General features: G+C 42.1%; 1 protein-coding gene across 1 annotated transcript in view; it reads left to right on the top strand.

The window, feature by feature from the left end:
* Positions 1–11,193, top strand: part of RAD50 (RAD50 double strand break repair protein) — a 549,855-nt gene extending 538,662 nt beyond the window's left edge. The window contains exons 25-26 of the mRNA XM_082256750.1: positions 886–1,019; positions 10,701–11,193. Of these exons, the coding sequence (XP_082112876.1) occupies positions 886–1,019; positions 10,701–10,887 (321 nt within the window). The 3' untranslated portion in view covers positions 10,888–11,193. The remainder of the gene's footprint in view (positions 1–885; positions 1,020–10,700) is intronic.
* The last annotated feature ends 913 nt before the right edge of the window (positions 11,194–12,106 follow it).

The following is a 12,106-nucleotide window of genomic DNA, read 5'->3' as shown; positions in this document are numbered from 1 at the left end:
ACTTTGTTCTTTCTCTAGAGCAGCCCTGGAACCAGATAGCTATGATGTGGAAATCTAGACTTTGGGTAATAAACTGAGAGATGTCATGCAGTGTACACCCTATTTTATAAGCTTATTACCTTTTGGTTTTATTTTTTGTTCCCCTCTCTTGGTTGTGTTGATGGGAGGAAAGGGGGAGAGAGAGAGAGATTGAGGTTCTTTTATACATGCCATTAATACTTCTGGAGATCTATATTTTGACTTTCTTCAGTTTTTGTAATTTCAAATATGCCGTACACAGAACTACTTGCAACCTTGTTTGCCGTTCACATCCCCATTTCATATGATTTCATTGCAGCTATTTTGTTTGACATGTATAATTCTATGCATGAATATGATCCCTCAATCTCTTGTTATGTATATTTGAAAACTCTTAATAAAAATAACCTGATTAAAAAAGAATCAGAGCTGGCCCATCGCACTTACTTTAACAGGTTGGGGCCTTCTATCTTTTTACTAGTCAGTTGCAGGAGGGGGAGGGACAGTTATTGTCTTTACCTTCCAAAGTTAAGATTTGATAGGAAATATAGTGCTGCATACAGGAGGTGCAGGCTGTAGAATGCTGCAGACAGCTAATGCCATAAAATGTAAATTAGTTTATATCTGCTTTTCTGAAAAATTTGATGTGCTTGAACATATTGCAGTGGCTGAGGAAGACTATGTTCTGACTAGGTGTTGGCAGCATGGGACATTTATTTTTATTAGTATGGGCTGTACTTGTGTGATGCAAAGTTTGCAATGGTAGTACCCGATTGAGCAATGTTTGGGAAGCACTGCTGTGTAAGAAAGAGTATACTTAGTCCTATAAGCAAAATAAAATTTTAAAGTTAAATGTTGGTTGTGCAGGTTTTGGCATCTCTTATTATCCGTCTGGCACTAGCAGAGACATTTTGTCTGAACTGTGGAATACTTGCCCTGGATGAACCTACAACAAACCTGGATCGTGAAAACATTGAATCTCTTGCACATGCGTTGGTTGAGTAAGTACCAAAAAATTATTTTATTGCTACTAATTCTAAGGGCCAGTGCAGGCAGGAGCTGAGCCACATTAGGTACATTTCATTGCCTGGCACAACAGTACATCTTTAGCCTCCTTTATTTGTGCATGATGTGTGACTGATTTACTAAAATTGGAGAGTGCAAAATCTGTTGCAGCTCTGCATAAAAACCAATCCACTTCCAGTGTTTTTTTTTTTGTCAAAGCTGAAGTTAGAAGCTGATTGGGTACCATGCACAGCCGTTCCAGAATTGGCTCTCTCCAGTTTTGGTAAATGAACTTCAGTGCATGTTACAGTTGCAGTGAAAGTTTATTTGTACCAGTCAGTGTCCCTGTTCTAGGCTGTGCTTTGCAATAATGATCGATACCTCAATCTTAAATGATTAGAAAGTTAAGGCTGTCGGGTAACTGGAGATGAGCTACCTCTGCCTTACAAGGTTTGTAGTCTGTATGAACAAAACCTAAATCATCTCAAGCTAAGAGAGTTTTGCAGTTATATGGTTTAAAACAAATTTGTGACAAACGCAGTTGTGTTTGTCACAGTAAATGGTGAATTATGCTTTAGTAATGTTATTAACAAATAGAAGGTTTATCTGAGAGCAAGACTTTTTATGTTTTTTTTTTATTTTTTCACGATGATTTATTGTATTAAAGGCAGCGCAGCTGTTCCCTTGCCATACAATTGTTTTAGTTAACTTTTAGGGCTTTATTTTAAGAGATTATAAGTTGAGTGATTTAAATTATCTTCAGTTAGGAGATTTAAGGCAACAGGTGCAATGGCCTATAGCTGTGGTGTTTATAAAAGTGGTGGGGTTTAGCCAAAGATTATTCATAATCTATCCTTTGCATGGATTGAATAGTGTAAAATCCACTTTGAGACGTAGCAATCTACAGTCAGGTTCATAAATATTGGGACATCGACACAATTCTAATCTTTTTGGCTCTATACACCACCACAATAGATTTGAAATGAAACACACAAGATGTGCTTTAACTGCAGAATTTCAGCTTTAATTTGAGGGTATTTACATCCAAATCAGGTGAACGGTGTAGGAATTACAACAGTTTGTATATGTGCCTCCCAATTTTTAAGGGACCAAAAGTAATGGGACAGATTAACAATCATAAATCAAACTTTCACTTTTTAATACTTGGTTGCAAATCCTTTGCAGTCAATTACAGCCTGAAGTCTGGAATGTATAGACATCACCAGACGCTGGGTTTCATCCCTGGTGATGCTCTGCCAGGCCTCTACTGCAACTGTCTTCAGTTCCTGCTTGTTCTTGGGACATTTTCCTTTCAGTTTTGTCTTCAGCAAGTGAAATGCATGCTCAATCGGATTCAGGTCAGGTGATTGACTTGGCCATTGCATAACATTCCACTTCTTTCCCTTAAAAAGACTCTTTCTTTGGTTTCTTTCACAGTATGCTTCAGGTCATTGTTCATCTGCACTGTGAAGAACCGTCCAATGAGTTCTGAAGCATTTGGCTAAATATGAGCAGATAATATTGCCCGAAAAACACTTCAGAATTCATCCTGCTGCTTTTGTCAGCAGTCACATCATCAATAAATTTAAGAGAACCAGTTCCATTGGCAGCCATATATGCCCACGCCATGACACTACCAACATCATGCTTCACCTCCTTCTCCATACTCTTCTCTTCCCATCACTCTGGTACAAGTTGATCTTGGTCTCATCTGTCCATAGGATGTTGTTCCAGAACTGTGAAGGCTTTTTTAGATGTTGTTTGGCAAACTCTAATCTGGCCTACCTGTTTTTGAGGCTCACCAATGGTTTACATCTAGTGGTGAACCCTCTGTATTCACTCTGGTGAAGTCTTCTCTTGATTGTTGACTTTGACACACATGCACCTACCTCCTGGAGAGTGTTCTTGATCTGGCCAACTGTTGTGAAGGGTGTTTTCTTCACCAGGGAAAGAATTCTTCGGTCATCCACCACAGTTGTTTTCCGGGGTCTTTTGATGTTGCTGAGCTCACCGGTGCGTTCTTTCTTTTTAAGGATGTTCCAAACAGTTGATGTGGCCACAACTAATGTTTTTGCTCTCTCTCTAATGGGTTTGTTTTGTTTTTTTCAGCCTAATGATGGCTTGCTTCACTGATAGTTGCAGCTCTTTGGATCTCATATTGAGAGTTGACAGCAACATATTCCAAATGCAAATTGCACACTTGAAATTAACTCTGGACCTTTTATCTGCTCTTTGTAAATGGGATGATAAGGGAATAACACACACCTGGCCATGGAACAGCTGAGCAGCCAATTGTCCCATTACTTTTGGTCCTTTAAAAAGTGGGAGGCATACAAACTGTTGTAATTCCTACACCTTTCACTTGATTTGGATGTAAATACCCTCAAATTAAAGCTGAAAGTCTGCAGTTAAAGCACATCTTGTTTTTTTCATTTCAAATCCATTCTGATGGTGTATAGAGCCAAAAAGATAAGAATTGTTGATGTCCCAATATTTATGGACCTGTATGTATGGCACCAATTACTATTTATTTGTTTTGAAAATGTATTTATGGAGTTTTAATGAATTACAAAACATTAAAAAATAAGCAAAAAAGTATAAAAATAGATACAGTGATGCATGTAGCCTCGCAGGTCCTGTCTTCTGTACTAGTTCATCTGTCTTTCCCCCTAAGTGCGGTACAAGCCCCACCAATAAACCCAGAATCTGGTTTCAGCACAGTTCAGTTAAAATTATCAGTTATCCAGCGCTCCAGTTGCAGTTCCCAACTCCAAACTATGCTATACCCAGCAGCTGGCACTATCTTGCTTGGGGAAGTATAACAGTGTAAACCATAATTGAGAACTCTAGTCCTAAATCCAAATCTATACTATATAAACACTTTCCCCAGAATAATCAAATAGTTTCATAGTCCATGTAAATGAGAAAAATCTAAATACATTATAGTCTGTACAAAATGTAAATTCTTCCATCTTCCCTTTTGTTTATGTGCCCCCCAATTTAAATAAACTCTATAAACTCTTACTAGATAAGCTGACCCTTAAAGTGAAACGAAACACATACTGTTTAATTTACATTGTTAATATTAAAGAAGAAAAGGTGAAATTCACAGAGCTTGATGGATAAACGACTCACTGACTCACCAGGGGAGGCATATCCATGGAGGAAAGCACAGACCCTTACAAGCTAGACAAGGGCACCCTGACTGCCATTAGGTATCGGGATTCCTTACACTGGTGCAGTGGGTCCTGGGTTCCTCCTGGTGCACGACAATGCCCGGCCCTTATGTGAAGAGAATATGCAGCCAGTTCCTGCTGGCCCGACCTAAATCAAATAGAACACCTCTGGGATATTATGTTTTGGTCCATCAGATGCCACCAGGTTGCACCTCAGTCTGTTCAGGAGCTCAGTGATGCCCTGGTCAAGGCCTTGAGGAAATACCCCAGGACACCATCCATCGTCTCATTAGGAGCATACCCTGACATTGTCAGGCATGCATACAAGCAGGTGGGGGCCATACGAACTACTGAGTACCAATTTGAGTTGCTGCAATGAAATTCCAGCAAAATGGACTAGCCTGCTGCATCATTTTTTACTTTGATTTTTAGGGCATCTTTGAATTCAGCCCTCTGTAGGTTGATTATTTTCATTCCATATCAGTATAAATATCCAGGAGGATATTTTTTCCCCATTGTGATCTGATGTGTTTTCAAAGTGTTCCTTTGAGCAGTATATATATTTAAAATTAGGTCTTTATTCTTTTTTGGCAATAACATGGTGTGGGCAGATTTCTGCCAGTTACAGGCTATGTCATGCCCAATGGTGTATTTAGGTTTTGTGCTGCCCTAGGCCGGACTAAACTCGTGCACCCCCTAATTTACCTACGACCCATCCCTTCCTGTCAAGGCCACACCCGTTCCTGTTTCAGACCCGCCCTATCATCTGTAAATCACACCCCTTCCTCTTTGGGCTCCACCTCTTCCTCGCTGTACATTAAAAGTGGGTACAAAGTGCCTACTTGTATATTTAGTTGTTTTGTATGGGTAAGTTGGCCTTGGGAGCGCTCCTGGGGGCCCCCACTAGGCAGTGGGGATGCCAATCCATGGGGCCAGCGGCCGCAATTGCTGCCGGGCACCCATGATCGATCCCCGCTGAGAGAGAACGGCGGTCTGCTGTTGTAAATACATCTGACCGTTGTTCTCCCTGAAATGATCACAGAGCGCCTGTGATCCTTCTATATAGGAACACAGGTCTCTATGGTCATTTCACAAGCCCCTCCCCCATACAGTTAGAAAACACCCCCTAGGCTCACACTTAACCCTTTGATCACCCCCGGGTTAACCCCCTTCCCTCCCAGTGTCATTATTACAGTAACAGGGCATATTTGTAGCACTGATTACTGTAGTAATGTCACTGGTCCCCCCAAAAATGTCAGTTAGGGGTCCGATCTGACATAAATCTTTCCCCTAGTTTGTAGACACAATAACGTTTGCACAAACCAATCAATATACACTTATTGGGATTTTTTTTACCAAAAATATGTAGCAGAATACAAATTGGCCTAAAAGAATGACAACATTTGATTTTTAAATTGTTTTGGGGGAATGTTACATAGCAGAATGTGAAAGCAATATTTTTTTTTTCTGAATTGTTGCTTCTGAATTTTTTTGTTTATAACGCAATAAATAAAAATCGCACAGGTGATCAAATACCACCAAAAGAAAGTTCTATTTGTGGGAAAGAAAGGACATTCATTTTTTTAGGGTGCAGTCTTGCACGACCGTTCAATTGTCCTATAAAGTAATGCAGTCCTGAATCGCAAAAAAATGGCCTGGTCATTAAGGGGGAAAATCTTCCAGGCCTGCGGGCATCATGCAGGGGCTGCAGACGTGGTACAGGAGATGCAGGCGTTGCTGGCATGGTGCAGGGGCTGCGGACATGGAACAGGAGATGCAGTAGTTGCAGGCATAGTGCAGGGGCTGCAAACATGGCGATGCGGTGTTGCGGGCATGGTACAGGAGCTGCAGGGCTGTGGGCAGCATGGTACAGGAGAATCTCCTGTACCATGCCCACAGCACCGGCATCTGCTGCGGAGGAGTCTCACTTACCTTGAGGCGCCTTACATTTGAAAATGGCGCCGCCCGGCACCATTACGTCACCACACATGCGCCGCCTGCCGGCAATAGCCGCACATGTTCGGATTTTCCCGAGCAGCGGCGGCACATGCGCAGTGCGCATGTCGGGCCAGCCGCAGCCATTTTTTTTTTTCTTACAGGTTTTTGCAGCGGATTGGGGGGTTTTTCATGCAGAGGGGCGGCTTTTTTGCCGCCCCCCCACAAAGTGCCATCCTAGGCCTAGGCCTTGTCGGCCTAGGCCTAAATACAGCAGTGGTCACGCCCCTCCAGCTTGTGTCTTAGAATAACAGGAAGGTGAAACCTCAATCAATCTACATTTAATATCCTGCCCCCATTGTGTTTAGCTGGTTAGTGAGCATAGAGAAGGAGGAGCAAAGGAATGGCCTGTCATTTACTACTGTGTATACGCCCACGAGTGTCACTCTATAGTCCCATCGGCCGCTCAGATGATGAAATGCTCAGCATAGAAACTCGCTAAAAACTGATCATGTGCGGAGTTGCCACCACAGCTACAAAATGTCTAGCTGAATTAGGGACTTGGACAGAAGGAGGTGATAGAGAGAGAGCAGCAGGATCAACAAGGTGACTGAGTGAGTATGAACAGCATGTAATACACCATTTATTGGTAGTTTTTTTATGATGTGGGTTTATTGACACTTTAATGTATCAATGGGTTAAATCAGATTTGATGCAAATATCTTTCTCGCCTCTAGATGTCTCCCTTGCTCTTGCTGATAGTCCTCAGATATTCCACTGTCCTTGTGGCACTCACAATGTTTTATGCAAAAAACAAAAATACCGCATCCCAAGTGTATTATATCATATTAACCAATATAATACAAAAATAAATTATGCTTATATTTCTTGGAAATAATGCTCCCAAAATAATGCTACATGTGCTTGTGCAAGCCCTGTCCAGGATCACCATCATGCTGGAAACCCATGCAGATGGACTCTCACCAGAATATGTGACCCCTGGTTAACATAGGGTCCAAAGGGGCTTAAAGGGACTCAGCCACCGCTTGCTCACTTCTTGTGCTCCAAAATCACTCCAAATGTTCCAAAGGCCTTACGCTTAGAGCAATATAATCAGATACTCTTGCTGTGATCTGTACACCTAAATAAGTTACTTGAGAAATCCAGCATAATGGAAGGTTAAAATCTGCTGCCTCTACTCTCCCAAAATATTGACACATTAAATTTGGCCCCATAAACCCTCAAGCCTGAGTACAAATAAAATTCTAAGATCCTACAGGAATGCCTACAATGATGGACACATCAAGAAAATAATTCGGTCATCTGCATATAAAGCCAAGCATTCTTGAAATTCCCCTACTCTATGGTCTTCCACAGCCTCAGGTTAACAATATGAAATAGCCAAGGATTCCATTATAAGCGCAGATAAGCAGAGTGACTTAGTAATCACCCCTGGACAGAAGTCCATAGTAGAGGTTAGGTCTGTCTTTGTATCCCGGGATAGGAACAATCTCAGGGAGAATCCAGGGGCACTACAGCCTCTATCAGTGAGAAGAACCTGCTGCCAGATGAGTGGGAGAGAGCTGACAATTTGGCGGCTGCAGGGTACATAAAGAGGGCTATATGTACATATGTCAGCAGTGGGTAAGGTGTCCAACTTGGGAAGGATTAAAGTATGCCAGCAAAGGAATAAGGTGTCCGATTGAAGAGGGATGGATGTCGATGTGGGGTTCCAGCTAGGGATTGATGTCAAAAGTGGGTGAAGCAACTCCGTGAAGGATGGATTCCTGTGTGGAGTGAGGCATCCTGCTGGGGAGGGAAGAATGTCAGCTGTGATCTGGGGGTAAAGTGCTGGATTCAGGAGGTACGGATCTCCGCTTGGGTGGAAGTATCCAGCTAAGGAGGAATTGATAATATAGACAGGTGAGGTGGCCTGTCTGAGGTGTCAGTAAAGAGTGAGGTAGTGGTGTTAATAAGAGATGATGACAAAGTGTGAAAAAAGAGAGAGAGGCTGGCATTGATATGGGTGAGTCCAGCGTAAGCATTGGTTAGCAAGGGGGTGGATATTATTGATAAATGGAAGATTGGTATATATTATCGACAGGTGGGGTGGTCAAGGAGAGATAGATTCCAAGTGAGGTAGTGGTGTTAGACACAATTGTGATTTAAATGTAGAAAGACTGGCAATGATTGGGGTGACTCCAGTGTAAGCATTTATTAAGGTGCAGAGATTGGGGGGGGGGGCCAGGGTTGGTATGGGTTTAGTGGAGTGAAGGTTTTTCTTGCTGTTCTTGTAATGAGCCCATGGGGAGGTGGGGGACAGGGGCACCTGCAGTTATGGTGGTGAGAGTAGTGGAGGAGGACGGGGGTGAGAACAGAGGGGGGTGGGGATTTTGAGGTGACCTGGTGTGGTGGGGATCAGATGGTGTGGTGGTGAGAGCAGTAAGTCATGCGCAGCAGTAAGTGTAGAGAAACTTGCAGGTACGGCCATTAGAGGGGGGGGGGGTAGGTGTTAGGGCCATAAGTGTGGTGGGGAATATATCAGCGGTAAAGATCTAATAATACATAGCAGGCCAGAGGTTGGTGTAGTCAGTGTTGGAACTCAGGGGTGGTGTTAGAGTGGTTTGGGGGGGGGGGGATAGCAACTGAAGCCAGCTGCAGTCTGGAGTCAGCCTAATCTACAGTAGCAGCTGCAGAACTCTGAGGCAGAGCAGTTCTTGACTGCTAAGTGCTTGTAGGAGAGACGGTATTCTGTACACTGTATGCAGACGGGCAGGGGGTGACTGACTTCATCACCTGTGCTGCCACTATCTTCACCCAGCCGCCTGTAGATGCACATCACATCGTTCCATCTCCCTGGAAGTACTGCACATCCACCGCTTGGGACATCATTCCAGCCAGAGCCGTTAATAAACTGGATCAACATGGTTTCTTCGTGTAGTGGAGCTTTACTTATGACATCCCATTTATATTTGCTTTTCCATTTATAACAACATAATTAATTTGTGACTTCACAAGATAGCCTCAACCAGAAGCGCTCCCTTCCTTCCCTGTTGTTATACTGATCAGACTCTTATCCCAGGAGTCCTTAAAGGAGCAGCGCCAGCTTAGTGAAGCATAAGGTTTATTAATACAAAAAACACATAGTGACTTACTCTTAGGTAAGTAAAGGCCGGTAGGGTAGGTGAATGGGATCATCCATCTTCTTGTCCTGGATACCGTTGCAGAAAGGAGGGGTGCGGGTGCCGGTGGTGCGTGGAGGCTGTTGTCTGGCAGCCTGTCTGATGGTGCTGTGGTGGTGGACTTCTGCCTCGAGAGACTCGTTCTGGTGGGCCAGTAGGTGGAGCAGCTCCTCCTGGTGATGTAGCAGGCTTCCTCTTCCTCATGACCACCTGACGTAGGAAGCTGACGTAGTTTCCTAGTTTCCAGTGCGTGGTTGCTGACATCACTTCCAGGGGATGATGTGTGACAACACTTCTGATGTGGCGGCATGAAGGCCATTATCTTTCTGGATGATCCCCTGACCTGCTGGGATCTCTGCTACAATGTGGTGGAGAGCTATGGGGCGGAGACCCATCAACACCCTATTTCCTGCCGAGCAGCAAGCAGACCAAGGGGCAACTCCAATTGTCATCCTCACTGGTTTATTTTAAATTGTAACTCCAGTTGTAACCAACCAGTGGGTTTTGTTAAGTGTAATGTGTAATTGCCACTTCTCTCTATAAACATGGACAAGTTCATGTTGAATTAAGAATCCAGTTAGTCTAACTGAGAATACAAATTTATTTTGAAGAAACCAAAGAACATCCTATTCTATTACCAAGACAGGAAAAAGCTCAAAAAGTTATTTTTTCAGGCATCTGTATTCTCCTTTTTATTCCAACAGTTAGCTTGATTATAGAAAAACAGTTAGTTAAGGTATCCCCAGCTGTTCCCCATCATCAGACAATCCTCCTGTTCGAACCTGTTGGAATAAATAAGCACATGCACAGTACTGCACAGCCAAGTTTCCAAAGAAACTGGTTGATTGCCTTACCCCTTACCTGAGGACCTCATTAGACAGAAATGGTTGCAAAGAAGAAGACAAGGGATCCCAACCAGCTGTTGAAATAAGGTTATCCTTTAAAGGGTAACTTCCTGCAAAAATTTTCCGATGTAGGAGTTTCATCCTTTCCCTGCCTGGGGAACCAGGAGTAAGAGAGAAATTTTTCAATAGTGACACCTTTTCAATGACGACTTTCAGAGATGGTTGACATGGGAACATGCCCCTTCTGGGAACATAGTTAGCAGTAAGAACCTGACAGAGGTTATAAAGATCTTTACTGTATCCAAAACTAGTAAAAAAAATTTGGCTGTAATTCCTCTGTAAGTTCCTGTATGTTGCGTTCTCATTTTTATTATTAATTTCCATTAAACCAGGATAACATTCTAAATGAGGAGGGGAAACTATATTGATGTATGTGAAGAAAAAACATTTTATGTTGGTAGCCTAATTACCATTGATCATTCTGACTTTAATATAGAGGACACTAATAAACTGCGTAATTTGTGTAATTGTATTTACAGGATCATCAAAAGTCGGTCAAGACAGCGAAATTTCCAGCTGCTTGTGATTACACATGATGAAGATTTTGTAGAGCTTCTGGGGCGTTCAGAATACGTGGAACACTTCTACCGAATTAAAAAGAACATGGACCAATGTTCTGAGATTGTGAAGTGTGGGGTGAACTCCTTGGGATCGTATATGCATTAGAACTAGTTTGCGGGACTTATCCCAAATATAAAACCATAAATACTGTTAATAGTTTATACACCTAGTGCTATTATTGTGGATTTATTTGTAAATCCTGTTTTGATCCAGCTGCAGCTTGATGCTATGGCACTTTTCTGTATCTCTGTGACCCCCTATTACTTCCGTGGTGAATGCATGCTGTTATGTACACAGTGTGGGCTAGTGTTGTTACATATTACAGCAGATACAGTAGATAACACTTACTGGCAGGTGAAGTTGGCTAAAAGCTCTGACCTTGCCGTGTGTTAATAGCAGCCTGCATTCACTAAAGAGATGACCATACATATACTTTATGCAAGTTCCCACTGTCCTGTAGGTTACGAAACCCTTTACCAAAAAAATTGTGGAGCATGAAAGTCAAACTTTAGCACCACTGAAACGAATATGCTTCAATTCATGTACATATTCCTAAGTATTCAAACCTACAAGAGAGTTCACAATTTAAAGATGCCTTTAATGTATTGCTGCTGAATGTTGTACTTTTTGTTGCATAGAAAGAAATACTACAAAATAGACATGGAAATTAGAAGGCAAACACAGTGAACAAGTAGTTTGACACTGCAGGTGGATTTATTGCAAAACGTAATCTAAGGGCTGTTCAACTGCCATTGTCCACAAGCAGCCAAATAAGTTCTCTCTCGATATGTAAAAATGTAGCAATGGAATCCTTGGTACCCTTTCTGGGATGGTCCAAGACACCTCAACATGTATGAATGAATGTAGAGTTTGCTGCAGGTTAAGAAAATATTTTTCTCCTACTGGAAAAAGTTTTGGTGAAACGGCTACAAAAATTTTCAATTTGGGAGGGATAAAATATTTCATTAACACATTTCTTGGAGAGAAAGCCATTACTATTATATCACAAAGCAAGCTAAGGTTTAAAAAGGTATACAAAAAAAAGTTTTTTTGCAATGTTTCATAAAGAACATTATGCTGTTCCTTGTGGTTCTACAAATAAAGTTTTTTTTTTTTTTTTTTTCTCTTCTTCAGCTTGACTTATTTATGTATTTTAAACATGCACCCTGAAAAATAAAGAAAAACACAAAGGGGGTAAGATTCCAGACATGCCCCACTTTAATGTAATCCAGCCAACAAAGAACCACCCTCGGGCCCTGTTCACACCTGAACAGCTCGTAAAAGGCTCATCTCTGAAGTCTCAAAACGCCCAGCAAGCAAAATC

Source organism: Pelophylax lessonae, assembly GCF_965119305.1.
Source record: "Pelophylax lessonae genome assembly, chromosome: 4".
Taxonomy (NCBI): domain Eukaryota; kingdom Metazoa; phylum Chordata; class Amphibia; order Anura; family Ranidae; genus Pelophylax; species Pelophylax lessonae.
Note: the sequence above shows the minus strand (reverse complement) of the source record. Positions and strands in the feature narration are given on the sequence as shown.